At 39.7% G+C, this 20,694-nt stretch overlaps 1 protein-coding gene across 2 annotated transcripts in view; it reads left to right on the plus strand.

Annotated features, from left to right (window-relative positions):
* sephs3 (selenophosphate synthetase 3) overlaps positions 1-20,694 on the plus strand; it is a 40,008-nt gene that overhangs the window by 11,200 nt on the left and 8,114 nt on the right. The window contains exons 7-8 of one of the 2 annotated variants that reach the window (XM_079580843.1): positions 515-727; positions 2,145-2,525. In XM_079580843.1, the coding sequence (XP_079436969.1) occupies positions 515-727; positions 2,145-2,365 (434 nt within the window). In that variant the 3' untranslated portion in view covers positions 2,366-2,525. Of the gene's footprint in view, positions 1-514; positions 779-2,144; positions 2,526-20,694 lie in introns of those variants that run through there. The other variant, XM_079580844.1, reaches the window with a different exon arrangement.

Raw genomic sequence — 20,694 nt, forward strand, 5'->3', positions numbered from 1 at the left:
CAGTGAGTTTCTGGTAGAAATATTTCCATAGGGGATGTCTAACCATATTTAAATAGGGAAAACGTGGAAGAGCTTGGTAGCTTCTATCTTGACCTGTTTTGGAGCTATAGAGGAGAGAGGGAGAGGCTAAATGCTAACGCCGTCTGTGCTGTGTTTACGTGACTGAAGGCACGGGGGAAGATCAGACAGGTTCTAAAGAACTCGTCAAAGCTAAGGTAAGAACATATCTCAGTGTGTAAAAACGGTGGCCTGTTCCTTAAAGACAGGCCAACAATTTTTTTTAGCAGCTCATTTTTGTTTGGTGTTAGCCGTTAGCTTCAAGACAAAAACACTGCAAAGAGCAGGAAGTGAGCAGTGAAGTCTTGTGTTTTTGCAACAGCAGTGGATCAGCTGCTGAATGAACCGTGGAGAAAATCTACAAAACTCCATCGTCGGCTGCGCTTGGAGGCCGAAAGATTGTCATTGTGGTGCCAAAAACTTGGACTGAAACGTCTGTGTCTCGTCCCTGTTTTAGCGGCGGGGCTCATGCACAAGTACCAGGCCCACGCCGCCACAGACGTGACGGGCTTCGGCCTTTTGGGACACGCCAACAACCTGGCGGCTCAGCAGAAGAGCGACGTCTCCTTCGTCATCCACAACCTGCCCATCATCGCCAAGATGGCCGCCGTCAGCAAGGCGTGCGGGAACCTGTTCAACCTGATCCAGGGCACGTCCGCGGAAACCTCCGGTAAGAGCCGCACGGATGATTCACTCACGCTTCAGACACGGCTTACAAACAGTTCAGGGACATTTTGAGCTCATTCTACACATGGCTGGAACATGTAGGGGGAGGAAAATACAGAATTTTAACATTTTTAAACTCAGTATAGTGTCTTTAATGGGCCTGATTGTAACTACATTGTGAATTATTAATGAGCAAATAAAATTGATTAACCCCTTAACTCCCACCTGAACCGAGCACATTTTCTCCAGTTTGGCTTTACCCCAGTCCAAAAGCTTCTGGAAAAAAGGTGTGAAAATAGCGACAAAACTGAGACGAAAACAATGATGGAAATGTGAGAAAACATTGACAAAAAAGTGACGAAAAATGTATGAAAAAGTGGCAAAAATGTCCCCAAAATGTCACAAGAAATTGACAAAAAAAACGACAAAAAAACGACAAAAATGACAAAAAATGACAAAAATGTGACAAATGTGACAAAAAAAAATCAAAAACATGACTAAAAAATGACCAAAATGTAGCAAAAAAAATGACCAAAATTGTATAAAAAATTGACCAAAGAATGAAAAAAAATGTGACAAAAAATGTTTGTTTTTTTTAAATGACAAAAATGAAAAAAGACAAAAAATGACACAAAAATGACAAAAATGTGACTAAAAGTCAAAAATTGGATAAAAAATTTACAAAAAATGACAAAAAATTTGACAAATGTGACAAAAAAATTCAGAAATGTGACAAAAAAATTCAGAAATATGACAAAAAAATGACCAAAATGTAGCACAAAAAAAAGACAAAAATTTGATAAAAAATTGACCAAAGAATGAAAAAAAAATGTGACAAAAAATGATTCTTTTTTTTTTTTAAATGAAAAAAATTACATAAAATTACACGAAAATTACAAAAATATGACTAAAAAATGACCAAAATGTAGCAAAAAAACCGACAAAAATTTGATAAAAAATTGACGAAAAAATGAAAAGAAAAAAAAAAATGAAAAAAAAAAATGAAAAAAAATGTGATAAAAATTGAAGACTCAACAAAAAAATGGGAAAAAAAATCTGATGACGTGAGGAAAAAGATCATCGCGGTTCAGGCGGGAGTTAAGAGGTTAAAATCGTAATCGCAAAAATAAAAATTATTGACCCCAACTAAAACAATCTAAAGTTGGCCGTTTTATTGTAGTTTATGAAATAAATATAAGAAAGAATAACCGATATATTTGTAAAGCACAAGTAATAAAGATCTTTTCATGTGTGTTATTTATACTGATGTAGCTTTAGCTTTAGCTCGTGTCATTTCGGGATATTTAGTGAAGAAAAGTCCAGTGATATTTGCATCTGTGGAGGAAACTGGCCCTCGCCGCCCTCTCCTCTCCCCTCTCCCTGCCTCTAACCCCCCCCCTCCTTTGCCCCGTCGCCTCCAGGGGGTCTGCTGATGTGTCTGCCGAGGGAGCAGGCCGCCAAGTTCTGCTCGGAGATGAAGAGCCAGCGCTCGGGCGGCGGCGCCTGGATCATCGGCATCGTGGAGAAGGGCGACCGCCACGCGCGCATCATCGACAAGCCGCGCATCATCGAAGTGCCGCCGCGGGGGAGCCAGGCCGCCAGCCAAGAAAACAGCCCCGCGCCCAGCCCCAACCTGCCCTAAAGAGCCCCGCGGGACCTCCGGCCTGCGCGGGAGGAGCCCCAAACAAACATGGCGGCTCGCGGGAGTACAGGAAATGAATGGGAATCACTCAGAGGACGGAGAAACGGCGCCATCTTCTGGGATAAAAACAGACGGAGCACAAAACACTTGCAGGAATTGATGACGTTGATAATCTAGGCCGATTTTTAATGTAATAACGCAATGAAAGGCCAATCACGTAATGCATTATGGCCTTTCTCAAAGCAACAATCCCACAATGATAATGATTTACTCCATTCAAAGTCATTGGTCTTTGTTTTAGGGATAAAATTACATGTTAAAAAAAAAGGTAAACCCCGCCTTTCGCTGATTTTCTCCAATTGGGCGTTGCTCGAATCTAAAAGCTCTTCGGAAAAAAATGTCAAGAACAAAGACGGAAGCGAGGATGAAAGCACAACCAGAAACATAGAAAAAAAAACATGACAAAAAAGTGACGACAACAAGGGACAGTCTTCCAAATGAGGCGTCACACTGGCCGTCAGGTCGTCGGCTCCGGTCAAGAGGCTTTTAGATTTGGGTAAAGCCGAACCGAAGAAAATGTGCTCGGTTAAAGTGGTTAAAGTGAGAGCATTTTCTCCAGTTCAGCTCCACCCAAATCCCGTAGGCCAGTGTAACGCCTCATTTGAAAGCTAAGATCTATAAAACTCATCTAAATGGATCTTTTTCCTCACGTCATCAGATTTTTTTCCATCTTTTTTGGGGGGGGAGTTTCAACTCATTTTGTAGCTTTTTTGTCTTTTTTTTTTTGTCATTTTTTGTCACATTTTTTTTCTTTTTTAGTCGTTTTTTTGGTCTTTTTTTGTCAAATTTTTGCCAAATTTTTTGTCATTTTTTTTGTCTTTTTTTGTCACATTTTTGCCACATTTTTTGTCATTTTTTTTGTCACATTTTTGTCATTTTTTCGTCGCTTTTTTGTCAACGTTTTCTCACTTTTTTCTCACATCTTCATCATTGTTTTCGTCTCAGTTCTGTCGCTATTTTCCCACCTTTTTTCTAGAAGCTTTTGGATTGGGGTAAAGCCGAACTGAAGAAAATGTGCTCGGTTAAAGTAACACATTTACATAGAGGTCCGCCTGCAGTGCCTCTGAAGCCCACCAGGGGCCCCCACCCCCCTTTGGTACTCATAATGCCAGGGTTTCCGTTAGCCTGGTTTGAAAAGCAAATGTCCAGCAAACATAATATAAAACATATGGAGAGAGAAGCTCAAATATAAATATTGAAAAGGGTTCCATATTTGTATCAAAGTTTCGATCTTTAGGCTGTTTCACAAAGCGCAGTTGATGATGGAAATGAAAGGCTTTTCTCTTGGTGCTTTGTCACATTTTCCAACACCTACAGGTACCATTACTTTTACACAAGTGATGCAGAACTCTAGAGCTAATAAACTGGGTTATATTATCCTTTAAACCTGCGTGTTCAGTCAAACTAAAGTCTCCTTCGTATTGTGTTAATTAAGTTAATTTTTATGTCCATTGGCTCTAAACCTGAGGAGAGTTTCTTAAACGGTGAATGATGATTGTTTGTTGAACGGCGTCTGGCGCCGCGGCTCAGAGCGAGGCCTGAGCAGCTCGCTCTGCGGCCGCGTCGCTCGGATGCCGAAACGTCTCGGCCCGTTCGGACCTGTCGGCGCAGAGTCCGGCCCCCTGTCCCGGTTTATGAAGCTGTGCTCTGAACCCCCAGCCTGCGGGAGGCGCTACAGCGGATCCACTGCTGCGGGACGGGACTCGGACTCTGTCGTCTTCAAAGGTCTCGGGCTGTTTTTCTCGCCTTCCTGCTTTTTACAATCAATAAAGTTGTCAAATTTGAACCGAAATGTATTTGTGCTTGTTTTCGCTTCAGTCAAATTCTATTTTTATTGTTCCTTTTGAGATGGGGTGAGTGTTTTAGTGGAGGGGTAGAGTCGCTGCTCCTGCTGAGGTGGCTCGGGCGGCTGTTTCGGAGCCTCCTGGTCGCCTCCTGGTTGCCTCTTCGTCGAAATCCGCGCAGTAATCTTCACTTTACTGTGCGGATGCCAAACTACTCCCGGTATTATTACACCTTACAATATAGTTCCCCCTTTTATCCGCTTAGAAAATCCACATTGTTTAATTGTGTGTAATTCTACTTTGTAGTGGAACACTTCACGTAACCATATTTAAACAGGGAAAACGTGGAAGAGCTTGGTAGCTTCTATCTTGACCTGTTTTGGAGCTATAGAGGAGAGAGGGAGAGGCTAAATGCTAACGCCGTCTGCGCTGTGTTTACGTGACTGAAGACCAGACAGGTCCTAAAGAACTCGTCAAAGCTCAGGTAAGAACATATCTCAGTATGGAAAAACGGTGGCCTGTTCATTTAAAGCAACAAGCGGCAAAAGCAGCAATTTTGGAACAAATGCCATGTAATAATAGTGAGGTCAAATCTCCATTCTGGACCAACAAACAAAAATCCAAGCTCTGCCACCACGAACTAATGCTACCACCACAATGAAATGGGTTGGATTTTGTTCCCTACAAAATGCCAGTCAGCATTATCTTTAGTAATAGTAATGTGCATTACTATATGTGCATGATAAGAAGCTTCCGAATTGGTCTGTCAGTTAGGAAGTAGTTAGGAAAAAAAAAAAAAAAATTGACCCAAAAAAATGACATAAAAATGGACAAAAAAATAACAGAAATTTGACAAAAAATTGACAAAAAAAATTGACAAAAAAAATTGACAAATGTGATAAAAAATGACAAAAAAGTAACAAAAATGAGTTGAATACCAAACAAAAAAATGATTTAAAAAAAATCTGATGACGTGAGGAAAAAGATCCTCTCGGTTCAGGCGGAAGTTAAGAGGTTAAATAACAGTGACAAAAGTCCTCATTATGAACCTGCAGCGGCTGAATATATCAAATCAAAGCACTTTATGATGAGGAAAATCTGTCTTTATCATGTGCTGTAAAAGTGTCTCAGTGCTGCCCCCTCTGGTGACGACATAAACAACTCCAGGACGTGATGTAGTTTCACACTTTTATTGATTCTTCATCACACAAAGCAAACGGAAACATTCACAAAGCTTTAAAGTGAACGTATCCTGCAAAACCCACTGTTCTGAGCTTTACCTCAGTATTTCACTACATTCACTTTGTTTTGAGTTCATCCTGGGACAAAGCTGTTCAATGTGGCTGTTTCTTCTTCTACAGCGTCAGCGCTTCGTTCTGCACTTCCTGATTATAATCGTGTTATTGTCATTTTATAATTCCATAATCCAACATGACGTGAGTTCAGAGTGAGTTTCTCAGGCCGAGCTGAAGCTGTAAACCAGGCCGTCGATCAAAACTGAAGTTATTCCTACAGCTGCCAGCAGGAGGAGCTCCAGCTCTTTCTCCTGTGTTTCATTCTGACTATTTCATTCTTACAGAGACAGGATTTAAAACGATCAAACTTCAGTTTCCAAAAGAATGTTTTCACTGTTTTTAAGCCCCGTCTGCAGGAGACGTTCACTTTAAGATAATACTGGCACAAAAGGAAAAAGAATCTTTATAAATCCCACCGAGCGTCACCGACCGACTACATTCAGAGGGAGACGGAAACTACTCAAGTACATTTACTCAAGTCACTTTGGGAACACAGTTTTATTCTAACAGTAATTTAATCAAAGCTACTATTTTGAAGTAACAGTATTTATACTTGAGAATATTTCTTTAATAAAAAAATATATACAGTATATACAATTTTGCGTTACTTTCTTACGCACATTTTGATAAATGAGGCCCCAGGACTCGTCACAAACGTCCCGTGGGGGCGGAGTCTGTTCAGCGCCGGTGCAGGTCGCTGTAGATCGGATCCATTTCCTCCAGACGCAGGTCTTGGTAAATCCTTTCAGACTCCGGGCGGATGTTCTCGTATTCTCTCTGAGGAAAATCACATTCAAGTGTTTAGTTTTAATAACATGTTTTAATTATTCACTGATTTAATGTTTCTCATAGATTTATTGTAAAATTGTGGTCTTGACTTCAGTGTGTCTGGAACAGCAGCTTGGAGTTCCAGGTGGGCTGGTTCCTCTCCTGTAAGTGCGGGGCATTACAGGAGCTCTGGTCTGGCCTTAAAGAGGAGGTATTCTGCTTTTTTCAGTCACATAGCACCAGTCTATATCACACTACAATGATGACGAAATGTAAATGCAGTAAATTAGAAAAACTGCCTTGTATAAAATTGCTCTTTCAAAATGGCTGCCCTGAACGTCTTGAAATAGGCCCCTGTCTCTTTAAGAACCTCTGAGCCTTTCAGACACGCCCCCTCCACACGCTGTCTGTGGCATCACAACACTACGCTCGTTTTCTCCACAGTATTGAAACTACGATCGGTGCATTTTCATTCTTATTGTTGGAAAGGAGCTACTGTTTATCACTTTGTGAACAATGGCCACACAGGATATGATTTGGAGACGAACCTTCCACACCGGACGCTTGGAAGAGGCTCTTGCCTGAAAAATAACTGCTGTTTGGAGGCTCTCTCTTTGCATCTGCCCTATGGATCTCTAACTATACCCCCATGGACGACACCAGGATCTGCAGGAGCCCATACGATTCAAAAGACGGACATTATCTGTGCAGGTGGACAATGGTTTTTCGAGGTTACCCGTTAGCTTGTTATAATCGACTACAGCTCATTGTTGATGAAAAGTCTGCAATAAACCACAAATGTGTAAAGCCAGGCTCATTGTGTGATCATCGTAAAGGCTGCTTCGAGTAGTTCCTGCTTTATTGACGTTATTTGTGCATAATATGCTGCCTGTTTTCAATGAATGTTGTGAAGGTGAAGGTTGTTAGCTTGTCGCGGCTAATAGTGCCTTAGCTCCGGGAGAAACCACTCGGCTACGACTCACTGTAGATGAAATGTGAGCAATAAACTACGAAATCAACAAGCCAGGCTCCGTGTGTGGTCATCATAAAGGCTGCTTCAAGCAGTTGCCTGTTTAGTGACGTTTTCAATGCATAATATGCTGCTTGTATTCAGTGAATTTTCCCGTTAGCTTGTCGTGGCTAGCTTGTTAGCTCCGGGAGAAAACCACTCGGCTATGACCCATTGTAGATGAAATGTGAGCAATAAACTTCCAAATCAACAAGCCTGGCTCCGTGTGTGATCATTGTTAAACGGTTCTTTATGTGTGTGGTGGTTTTATTGACTTTATTTGTGCATATTTCTCGTTTTCACGTGATGACTCGAGGTTTAGCTTAGCATTAGCTTTCTCCGGAGGCTCTGTGCATCATCAAGGCCCAGCGCAGAACCAGACACTGAAATAAGTGTTCTTGTCACCGGTTTGAATCCTGGGTGTTTCGGTAACAGAAACACTGATGTGTGTCTTTGTAAAGTCTGCTGTGGCTCCGGTTCACAACACATGAAGCTAATCCTCCATGATGACTCTGTTTACATCTTAGGGCTAGACACTGCGGGGAGGGGGCTCTGCTGAGGAGCAGTGGTTGGTTACTCGGCTGGTGACGAAAGCTCGGAGGCGTCTCCAGGAGGTGGAGGCGTTCCGAGGAGGACTCAGGCAAACCTATCCCTAAAATGGCCGCCATCAGAGTTTTTACAGATTACTCGAAAATACGTGAATGTGCCAAGGCAACACTTCAGGCATGTTTTTAGTGACGGAATGACATAATAACATGATGGAAAGCCTGAAAAAGTCGATTTTGCATAATACCCCGCCATAAAATAAAAGTCCACTTGCCTCAGTGTTTGGACCTCCCTCTCCTCCTCCTCCTCGTCCTCCTCCTGTCGCCCGAGCTGTGACACAAAACCTTCATCAGCCTCTTCACACGTGTCTGGACATGAGGACGTTGGACACTGACCTTTACGTCTCCTGCAGTAGATCGTGAGGACGGTCGCTGAGACGATGATGATGATGATGACGACCACACAGATGGAGATGAGGACCAGGGTCAGGGTCGACGCTCCTAAGATATAATCACATCAAATCAAACATTCTGCTGCGTTCACGTGGGCTGTGCTTTTCCTGAGACGTCATTGGTCGGTTTGTGTCATGTGCTTTTCATGTCAGACATGAGGGATTTTCAAACAGAACCTTTAACAGAGTCGACATTTAAATGTGGCGTTAGCATCTCGAAGCTAAACTCCATCCAACGCCTGTCGCAGATTTGTATCTTGTTGCTGCTGAAGCTGAAATGGAATAAATGATGTTTAACGTCTTAACGGGAGAAACTGTGGTTCAGGTTGGGGTCAGTATTAGAAGTTTCCGTGTAAAGTAAAGGTGCAGCTCGAACCTGGAGTGACCGGTTTGGACTGATTCTCCCAGAGTTCAGACTCTGCTCTAAAGGCGACACGTTTGTTCTGCAGAGGTCACTGTTTCTCCCTCAGCATTGACCGAGCTCGTATTTCAGAAGAGAGAAATTTTATGTGTATCTTCTTTATCAGTGAATTTTTTTCCAATTGAAATGTAATGTGTGTAATGTTAGTAACAAACTGCTCCATAACAAAAGTAATGATAAAACTTACCTCCAGGAGTGACGTGAAGAGTTTTGCTCTGAAAGCATCTCTTAATGAAGTCAGTGCCACAGAAAACACAGGTGTGGTCCCCGATGTGGGCGGGGCTGAACTCCTGGATCAGGAAGTGGGCGGAGTGATTGACAGATGGAAGGGTGTAGTTTCCAGTTGGAGACAGAAGGTGGAACTGTCCAGGTACAAAGGGTTTGTCTAAAGAGCAGGAGACACTGAAGTTTGTCCACAACATCAGGAGGACCCTCTGCACCCGGGACGCCCCCTCAGAGGAGACGGACGTCCCCTCGGAGAAGACGGACACTCGGACAACAGGAAACATCTCTGTGGAGAGAGAGAACAGGGGTCACGTCCTCCTGTGGTGTAAAGGAGACAGAGGACGATGAAAGGTCTAATGTTAATCTGCATAATCTTTTTCCGTTAATTCTCTATATAAAATGAAAATACATTATGTCTAAAAATCCCACAAAGGTCAGAGAAACAGCGCCGTTTTCAGCAGAATCAACAGCTGAAGTAAGTAGACTGCATGGTTCACTTTATCGCTGAGAACAAAGTGTTCTTCCGTACTGTATATACAAAGATTTGCAGAGCCGTGGGAAGATGTTTTAGTTAGGGGGCGCTGAGGGACAAAATTTACCCCCAAAATACTTTTTCTGTGCATAAATCCTATTTATTAACCTCTTAACTCCCGCCTGAACCGAGAGCATTTTGTCCAGTTCAGCTTTACCCAAATCCTGTAGGCCAGTGTAACACCTCATTTGAAAGACCTACAAAACTAAATGGATCTTTTTCCTCACATCAGATTTTTTTTCATCACTTTTTTCGTTGGGCAGTCATCTAATTTTTGTCAAATTTTCGTGACTTTTTTGTCACTTTTTCATCAAATTATTAGCATTTTTTTTTGTCAAATTCTTATCACTTTTTCGTCCATTTTTTCTCCATTTTTTGTTAAATTTTTCTATTTTTTTTGTAAATTTTTGTCAAATTTTTCTCACTTTTTTGTCAATTTTTCGTTAAATTTTTCTAATTTTTTTGTCATTTTTTTGTCAATTTTTGTCAATTTTTGTCATTTTTTGTCACTTTTTTGTCACTTTTTTGTCAAATTCTTATCACTTTTTCGTCCATTTTTTCTAATTTTTTCGTTTACTTTTTCTCACTTTTTTGTCAATTTTTGTCATTTTTTGTCAATTTTTTGTCAATTTTTTGTCACTTTTTTGTCACTTTTTTGTCAAATTTTTCTCACTTTTTTGTCAAATTTTTCTCACTTTTTTCTCACTTTTTTGTCAATTTTTTCTCACTTTTTTGTCAATTTTTTCTCACTTTTTTGTCAATTTTTTCTCACTTTTTTCACATTTTCATCCTTGTTTTCGTCTCAGTTTTGTTGCTATTTTCACACCTTCTTTCCAGAAGCTTTTGGATGGGGGTAAAGCTGGAGAAAATGTGCTCGGTTCAGGTGGGAGTTAAGGGGTTAATATTGCCTGCAGTCCACAAACTATCCACCAGGGGGTGCTGCAGCGCCCTCAGCACCCTGGGTTCCCCCGGCCTTGAAGATTTGAGAGGTGCAACAGTTACACAGATGGACAAAAAGACCATGATGACCGATCAACAAACAGTGAGGTCATTGCAAACTCCAGTCGGGCCATAATGATGCATCAGGATGTTACCTGTGATGTTGCGGTTTCCCCACATGACTGGTCGGCTCCAGTCGCTCCACTCCTCAGACTGAGCACAGTAAGAGCTCACACGGCTCCGCACCTGAAGCTGGTAAAAGTATGGGCTCGACGGCGGGTCAATCATGAAGTCCTGACCAATCGACGCATTGGACACCTGCCAATCAAACACAACAATGGAGAATATTTGAACAGTCCATGTCAGATAACAGTATGGAATGGACTTACAGTAAGAATTCAAACCTCGGATCTAAAAGATAAAGACTTGACCTCTTAACTCCCGCCTGATTTTTTTGTTGGGTATTAGACTCATTTTTGTAACTGTTTGGTCTTTTTTTTTTTTGGTCATTTTTTGTCACATTTGTGTCAATTTTTGGTCAATTTTTTGTCACATTTTTGTCATTTTTTTGACACATTTTTGTCACATTTTTGTCATTTTTTTGTCACATTTTTAATCAAATTTTTGTCATTTTTTGTCAATTTTTTTTTCATTTTTTGTCAATTTTTTGTCAATTTTTTGTCAATTTTTTGTCACATTTTTTCACATTTTTGTCAATTTATTGTCACATTTTTGCCATTTTTTTGTGAAATTTGTATCACATTTTTGTCACTTTTTTTTAATTTTTTGCCACATTTTTAATTGCATTTTTGTCATTTTTTTGTCAATTTATTGTCACATTTTTTGTCATTTTTTTGTCAATTTTTTCTCAATTTCTTGTCAATTTCTTGTGACATTTTTGTCATTTTTTTGTCACATTTTTGTCAATTTTTTGTCACTTTTTTGTCACTTTTTTGTCAATTTTTTGTCAATTTTTTGTCAATGTTTTCTCACTTTTTTGTCACATTTCCATCATTGTTTTTGTCTCAGTTTTGTTGCTATTTTCACACCTTTTTTCCAGAAGCTTTTGGACTGGGGTAAAGCCAAACTGGAGAAAATGTGCTCGGTTCAGGTGGGAGTTAAGGGATTAAAATAGCTCTATATATATTTCTTTCCAGGCTGTAAAGAGAATGTCCTTCATTATGTAAATCAAAGGTAAAGCTTAGTTTGAGGAGTTCATGAACTACCACAGGCCCTTGGTTCTAGTGAAAAGACCCAAAACAGTTTAAAAATACATTTCCCACTTAATTGTCCTTCATGAACGTTTTTTCAAATTGTAATTTCAGTCCCCGTCATTACTTGCTTTCGTCTGCATGTGTTCATTAATGGTCAGGTGACGCATTGATGAGCCACAGAGCGGGTCGTCATGTGACCGAATCTCGCAGGTGTCGTTGTGTCCATGGGCAAGACACCGTCACCCACCTTGCCTCCAGTGTGTGAATTGGTGAGTGGTCCCTTGATGTAAAGCGCCTCATGTGGGTAGAAAAGTACTATATAAATGTGACCCTGCACCATTAAGAGGAGCTTGTGTTTCTGTCCTACCTCCCAGTTGTTCTCGTTGACTCTGTAGCGGACCTCGCTCTCCACACACTGTGGAAAGATCTGTTGCCAGTGGAGCCACAAGTTTGTGTCAGATCTATACTGCACCGCGAGGTTCCAGGGCGGAAACAGTTTTACTGGAAAAAGTGAGAACACATTGACAAAAAAGTGAGAAAACATTGACAAAAAATTGACAAAAAATTGCTGAAAAAGTGGCAAAAATGTTACAAGAAATTGACAAAGAAATGACAAAAAAATGTAAAAAAAAAAAAGACAAAATGTGACAAAAAATGACAAAAATGTGACGAAAAAATGACAAAAATGTGACAAAAAATGACAAAAATGTGACAAATGACAAAAATGTGACAAAAACGACAAAAATGTGATTAAAAATGACGAAAAAATTACAAAAATGTGATAAAAATGTGACAAAAAAATGACAAAAAAATGACCAAAAAAATGACTAAAATGTGATAAAAAAAACGACTAAAATTTGATTAAAAATGACGGAAAAATGACAAAAATGTGACAAAAATGTGACAAAAAATTGACAAAAAAATGACAAAAATGTGACAAAAAAATGACAAAAAATTGACAAAAAAATGACAAAAATAGTGTGTATTGGTGACTCCGACCCGGTGACAGTCAAGTTGCAAACATGGTTTTCTGTCCAGAGACACCAGGGGGAGATGAAAGACCCTCCAATCATCCCATAAACACTTGTATCACCCCCACAGGGACGACGGAAAGGATTTATTAAGGTAAACACGTTACTTAGTGCTGCTTTAACACTTTTGATAAGCAGGTCATTAATGCCTTTAATAAGCAGATCATTTGTGACTGATTAGAAAGGCAGTGTTTGCATCACAGACCTCTGTTCTTGAGCTTATGTTCTTGGATACGATCTTCTTCTCCCCACTCAAGTTTGGTCTCAAATGTGTTGAATCTTCTGCTCTTTAGATCATCTTCAGGTTGTCTGCATCCAACGTTGTGGTTTTCCTTAACTATGTAAGTGTCACATTCACGAAATGAACTGCCGTGAAATCTAAGACAAAATACACAGAAAATACCAATGATTACAGGAATATGAATGTTATGTCACTGGTGTATGAATTTTTCACACATGTTGTTGAAATGGTCATGATGTTCCTTACTTGCTGTAAAAGGTGTAATTGACATCAGGACTTTTCCACAAACATTCCACATGTTTCAGATGAATCACTTCACAGTCCACATCTGTCAACGAAGGGAAACTTTTCACAGTCGATACAGAAACAAAAGCTTTTCAGGTTTGGAGTTGTTTCATGCATCGATTCACACAAGGACATTTCATTTATGTTTTATATCCTTTCTGTTATTTCAATTTAAAACTAAACTAAACTTCTAAACTGTCAATTCAAATGAGAGTCAGCATCATGTTCAAGTCTTTCACTGGTCGAGGATCATCGTTTCAATACATTTTAAAGCTTGTAATTAACTGAAGATGGTCATTTGTTGAGTTTGTAGCATTAGGAGGTCATATTTACTGAAATCAAAAGATATTTCAATCAAAAATCTTAACAGGTCAAGTTATATTTTTACCATAGGACCTTCTTTGAGCAGCTTCAAAATTCTGAAATCCATTAAACTTGTGAGTTTTTGGGGAGTTTCTGCTTGGATTTCTTTCTAGAATAGCCTCCCAGAGCTGCCGTTTGGATGAAAACTGCCTCCCACCCTCATAGAAGTTTTGCTTGAGGCTCCAAAGGTTCTCAATAAGGCTGAGGTCAGGGGAGGAGGGGGTCCACATCATGAGTTTCTCTCCTTTTCTGCCCACAGCAGCCAGTGATGCAGAGGTTTTCTTTACAGCAGGACATGGTGCGTTGTCCTGCATGAAGATGATCTTGTTCGGGAAAACACGGCTCTTCTTTTTGTAGCATAGAAGACAGTGGTCAGCCAGAAAGAGGTCATTTTCACACCTTCAGGGATCCTAAAGGGGCCGACCAGCTCTCTCCCCATGACTCCGCCCCCTCCTTACTGACGTCACAGCCTTGTTGGGACATTGTGGCCGTTCACCAACCATTCACTACTCCATCCATCTGACCATCCAGGGTCACACGGCCTCATCAGTGAACAAGACTGTTTAAAAATGAGTCTTCATGTATTTCTGAGCCACTGCAGCCGTTTCTGCTTCAGCTTCAATGAACAGTTTAAGGGAGGCCGGAGAGAAGGTTTTTGCACAACTGCAGCCTCTGGAGGGTCCTACACCGGAGACTCCAGAGGCACCACCAGCTTCAAATACCTGTTATTGTAGCAGCTGTTCTCTTAATCTGATGTGTTTGTCTGGCAGAAACCGTCCTCATTGTGCCTTTATCTGCACAAACCCGAGTGTGTCTGAATCATCCACAAATCTCTTATCAGTACGATGATTACGCTTAATCTTTCAAGAAATATCGACGGTTTTCAAACCAAGACCAAGGCATTCAACTATTTCACGCTTTTCATCAGCAGAGAGATCCTTTTTCTTTCCTATATCTTGAAAATGGTCGGCTTAATAAAGTGGAACATCCTTTTTCAGTAGTTTTTCCCTTAACTGGGCTTAACTGAAGCTGAAAACTAATCATCCGAGGCGTCTGAGATTAATGTCAGTGATTCAAAAGAGCCTGAGACACAAAACCATCCATGAGTTTCATTAAACATTTTTTTTGGAAGGCAGTGTATATGCGCTGTTCGCCTCCGGGGGCGTCACAAGAGTCGGTGACTGCACTGATGACATTCATTTCCTCCTTTACGTCGTGCTGCCTTGCATTCTTCCTTAAGCCAAACTAAAATATTATTATAGTTGTGGTACTGGAAGTCATCCCTAACAACACCAGGGGAGGAGACCGTATCAAAAGACTAGTCCAAAGGGAAACCTTCTGGATAAACACTCAATGAGGACATGGACTTCTCGGTCTTTCTGTAGCAAATAAGCGATTCAACCTTTGGGGATCTTTTGATTTGGTTTTATTTTTTGTATACCTTGTTTTATGTAAGGTTTGGTGCAAAATAATACCTGATACTTGCTTCAACATGTTGCGAAATAGTACCTGTGAGACGTGCTTCAATATAAAAGTGTGTACATTAAGGATATGTTTGGTATTAGCACCATCACCAACTTTAGATGCTCCATGTTTGTCTTGGCCTCCTTTGTTTTTGAGCTCTCTGGTAGTAGTTGGATGTGTCTATGCAATGTAAACTCATGTATTCACTACAAAAAGTGAATATCAAGCATTGTCTTAAATGACTTGAATTGAGGAAATGTTTCTTGTTTTGAGCGGTTTTCACTCATTTAGACACTTTTCCTGATCGGACCAAGTTTGCTTTGCTTGTTTGAGGACATTTCAGACCAGTTCTAGGGTAAATCTCGCTTGAAATAAGAAAGTAAAATTGCCAATGAGATAAGACCAATTTTCTTTCCCCATTGGCAAAGAAAATGACCTGAAATGAGGACGAAATGTATCAAAACGAGTCAGAAACATCTCAGAACAAGTGAAATAATCTCGGACAAATGCACAACAACTTCTTAACCAGTCAAAACAACTAAAATGTGGATTATTGTGCTCAAATTGAGATGTTTATACTGATCTCGTTAATTACTTTTTGCAGTGTTCAATAGGTGGCGTTTTCTCCATAGATGTACACTGCAAAAAGTGGATTCTAAGCAAGTAAAAAATGTCTTACTTTAAGAAATAAGTTATTATTTTTTCCCTAAAAAGTAATAATGTTTTGCCGAGCAAAGTTTTCTTGAGAAAAAAAATCTTATTTTAGGAAAGAAAATCTAGCCATTTCTTGTTCAGATATATTTGCTAAAAAACATGCTCATTTTTCTTGTAACAAGAAAGAAAAACTTTTTGACTCTTCTTCAGCTTTAAAGGAATAGGCCACCGTTTTTACATACTGAGACATGCTCTTACCTAACCATAGTCGAGTTAATATATCCCCGTCTGGTCTTTGTCCGTGCGCTCACACATACGCAGCCTCTCCCACATGTCATATAGCTCCAAAAAAGCTCACGATAGAAGCTACCAAGCTCTTCCACGTGTTCCCTATTTAAATAAAGTTACGTGAAGTGTTTTCATGCGAAGTATATTTACACACAAATGTAACGTGTCGATTTTATAAGCAGATAAAAAGGGGGACTATATTGTGAGGCGTAATGATACGAGGAGCAAAACGTCCGCGCAGTAACTCCTAAAGACGGGGATATATTAACTCGGCTAAAGTGAGGTAAGAGCATATCTCAGTATGTAAAAACGGTGGCCTATTCCTTTAAGAATTGATTCTCACAGAGAATAAAGTGGGCGGCTCGGTGGCACAGCGGTTAGAGCCTGTGCTTCACAGCTCGAAGGTCCTGGGTTCGATTCCCACCAGGACGGGGCCTTTCTGTGTGGAGTGTCCCCTACCACTAAAAACATGTACAATAGGTGAATCCTTCAGCCAGGTGATTCTGACCATCAGCCTGGCTCCACATCATGGACATGGGTCCCCGGAGCAGGCAATATTTTCCTTAAATATTAGTATTTATTAAGAACATTTTGCTCAAAAATGTGTGTAATTTAGAACATTTTACTTAAATCAAGCAACATTTAAGTAAAACACCCACAATTCTTTACTAAATACGAATGTTTTCCTTATTATTCCATTTTCTGAGGACATTTTGCTTAATTCTAGCTGTTTATTTGCTTAAATTTAGTGCTTCTTTCTTGTTTTATGAAGAAAAATATTCTAGAAATAAGAATTCTTAGCAAGAAAAAAATGCCGACCCCGTTGGCAGAATTTTTTCCTTAAAACAAAACAAAATGTCTTGTTTTAAGATTTTTTTCCCTTGTTTTTAGGAGGGCGCTTTTTGCAGTGTATCCAATGCATTCATCACAAGCTAGTAATGTATCTCCAGACTAGCTTTGCTTTTTAGTCTTTTTAATCTATTTCATCTCAGGCAACACATAACTTCTCACGTGGCTATTAATTAGTCTTTACACTGTCTGCCCTGATGAAGACCTAAAGTTAAAATCGACAAAGACTCACAACATGGAAATCCCTCCATCAGTTAAAGCTCAGGGACTGAATTGTAGAGGTTCTGAGCTTTCAGATGAGGAACGGGAAGTCCATATAGTATTAGGTGTGTGGGTTTACCTGTGTGAGCGCCGCTGTTCTGAGCCCAGGTCCCTGAAAAACACAAACACAGCTTTATTTAAGAGTCTCAGCGTGTGATGTGCCCACGAAAACAAATGTGAGATAGGACACATATATGGGCCTAATGTAAGTGTAATGGGTTTCAAAATGTGAGTAATTTCACAGTTATTTGTGTAATCACTGTTGCATGTGAGCTACTATGTACAAATGAAGAACAGGTTTGCCTTGTTAACACTTAAGATGTTCAGTTCCTGTTAAAGCTCCTTCACAATAAGACACTTCCTGTTTACCAAATAAAACCATTCTCATTCATTCTGGAGAGTGGGGTTAACTGAACCACTTTGCATTTTGGGAAATTTGACATTTTTATTTGGTTGATTGTGTTACGTCATTTAACCTCTTAACTCCCGTCATAATCGAGCACATTTTCTCCATTTTCAGCTTCCCCCAAATCTGAAAGCTTCTAGACTGGAGAGTGGAGAGTGTCTATTAGGCCTCTATGCCTCATCTGTAAACTAGACTACGTCGTTGTCATGGTGTCACTTTTTTTGCTGCATTTATGTCACATTTTTGTTGCATTTTTACAGCTTTTTTGTTGGGTTTGAGTAGCTTTTTAGAGCATTTTTTCTGCTTTTATGACAATTTTTTCTGCTTTTTTGACCATTTTTTCTGCTTTTTTTGAAAAAAATTTTCTGCTTTTTTGACCATTTTTTCTGCTTTTTTTTGAACCATTTTTTCTGCTTTTTTTGAACAATTTTTTCTGCTTTTTTGACAATTGTTTCTGCTTTTTTTTAAACAATTGTTTCTGCTTTTTTCTGCAATTTTTTCTGCTTTTTTGACAATTTTTTCTGCTTTTTTTAAACAATTTTTTCTGCTTTTTTGACCATTTTTTCTGCTTTTTTTGAACAATTTTTTCTGCTTTTTTTGAACAATTCTTTCTGCTTTTTTGACAATTTTTTCTGCTTTTTTTAAACAATTTTTTCTGCTTTTTTCTGCAATTTTTTCTGCTTTTTAGACCATTTTTTCTGCTTTTTTAAAACAATTTTTTCTGCTTTTTTGACCATTTTTTCTGCTTTTTTAAACATTTTTTTCTGCTTTTTTGACAATTTTTTTCTGCTTTTATGACAATTTTTTCTGCTTTTTTTGAACAATTTTTTCTGCTTTTTTTGAACAATTCTTTCTGCTTTTTTGACAATTTTTTCTGCTTTTTTTAAACAATTTTTTCTGCTTTTTTCTGCAATTTTTTCTGCTTTTTAGACCATTTTTTCTGCTTTTTTTAAACAATTTTTTCTGCTTTTTTGACCATTTTTTCTGCTTTTTTAAACATTTTTTTCTGCTTTTTTGACAATTTTTTTCTGCTTTTATGACAATTTTTTCTGCTTTTTTTAAAACATTTTTTCTGCTTTTTGGACCTTTTTTTCCACCTTTTTTAACCATTTTTTTCCTTTTTATTAACCATTTTTATCTGCTTTTTTAACCACTTTTTCCTGCTTTTTTTTTTTTACCTTGTTTCTTCTATAACCATTTTTTTCTGCCTTTCTGTAAGTGCTCTATGGCATTTTTGTAACTGTTTGGTTTCTTTTTCATCCTTGTTTACGTCTCATTTTCATCTCTATTTTGGCGCTTATTCTGAAGAAGCTTTTAGATTTGAGTAAAGCCAAACTGGAGAAAATGTGCTCGGTTCAGGTGGGGGCTAAGAGGTTGAACTTGACTAAGATAAAAAAAAAAGATAAATTGGTCATAAAATAACCCACTTTTTTCAATTAAAAATGTGTTTTTCCTCTGATCAAAGCACATTTTGGAAATGATTTTCTTCAACTTTATCCTCATAAAACTAAGGTTTTGGATGAAAATTAAACTTGATTCTCGTGAAATTCTGAATTCCTTCCACATAAATTACAGCTTTTTTTGTTACTTTGAGATTGTTCGACTTCAGTTTTATTCCGTTTTAAAAGTTGCACAAAAACCTCATCATTTAACGACATTTGGATGAAATAGAAACAGAGTTTTACCTGAACAGAAGAGAAGGAGCAACAGCAGAACTGGAGGATCCATGTCCACGACGAGGCCCGACTGAACCAGGTCTGAACCAGGTCTGAACCAGGTCTGAACCAGGACTAAGCCAGGTCTAAGCCAGGTCTGAACTGGCTCTGTCGTGTCGTGTCGTGTTGTGTCGTGTTGAGTCTTATCAGCTGTTACTTCCTGTGCGACACTCGAGTCTAATCTGATGGAAAGTTTTCAGAATTGATCAAATCGAACATTAACCGGAACATGTTTCTCTGCTGTTTTTCTCACATTCAGAAGATTCTTAAGTTTGATTCATGTTAAATGTATAATGTGAGTTTAATGGAGCTGCTTCTGTTTTGGAGAAGTGGGTTTGACGCAGAAACACAGTATTTTAACGTCTTTAAAGACCCTGAGGATTATGGAACAAGAAGGAAGTTCCAGATGTGTCCGTGCGTCCCACCTCAGCAGCGATGGCGAGAGGCGTCTGCAGCTCCACAACCACAAGATGATCCAACCTCTGATCAGGACGTCGCCACAGCAGAACCAATGTGCAGTCGTGCAGAAGGGGAACATGATGACCTCCATTCAGGCGCCGCACCTCCATGTGAGAACCACTAACCACTAAGCCACTGTCAGACTGGGCTTTAGTTCTACGAGTCTATTTCCACAACTTTTTAAAATGGTAAATGGCAAATGGTCCCGTCCTCTCCCCGCTGGTCCCTGGCCCACAGTTTGGGAACCGCTGATCTAAAACTAACTGAAACCTGCGCCTGACGGTTATTTCTGTCCGACCACTGAGAATGAGCCTGTGAGTCGCCCTGTGCACATTCAGAGAACCAGAGTTACTGTAAGTAACTGTGCTCATGAGACCCGTGTCTATTCCCCAAACTCCTGATTCTCCACTCGAGACGAGAAGAAGAGTTTAACCCTTTGTGCCCCATAATGCAGAGCTACACTCGTGGTCACCTGGGGTCACTTTTGACTCCATTTTGTTTCTCTAATATTTCACTCTGAATGCAGTATAATAGCAACAGGAAGTGCGCTAGGCAAGAAACAGTGTCATTTTTTATCACAGCGCCGCTCAGTGGATGAAATGTAAAGTTGCATTTGTTAAAAAAATGATCCAACATTAAGAATTTGTTCCATTAATTCGGTTCCTGTTGTGACATTGTGGTCTGGGATTGGAGCAACGAGGCAAATTAAAGCCGGTCTCTAAAACAGGCCGGGGCTATTATTGGAAACTATAGCGGTAGAAATATTCCCCATGTTAGGAATTTGTCTCATACTGGTGTAAATAGAAACTCACGTGCAGGAAGTAACAAACTGAACTCGGGCCGAGGGGGACGCTGCGGAGGAGCTGATCCGAGTGTAACTTTGACACAGATTTAGACACTTTTCAAACCTCCTGTGACCATATTGTGTCTTCAAAGCACGTCCAGCTGCTCCGTGTGCAGGTCAGTCCCACGCCTCAAAATAACTCCTCCCATCAGCGCGAGCGTCTCGTCTTCTCTCGGGTCAGTCTCATGATCGATCACAAACACAAACGCTCCGTCTAAACTCGCC

The sequence above is a fragment of the Gobius niger genome (genome assembly GCF_951799975.1).
Source record: "Gobius niger genome assembly, chromosome: 22".
Classification (NCBI taxonomy): Eukaryota; Metazoa; Chordata; class Actinopteri; order Gobiiformes; family Gobiidae; genus Gobius; species Gobius niger.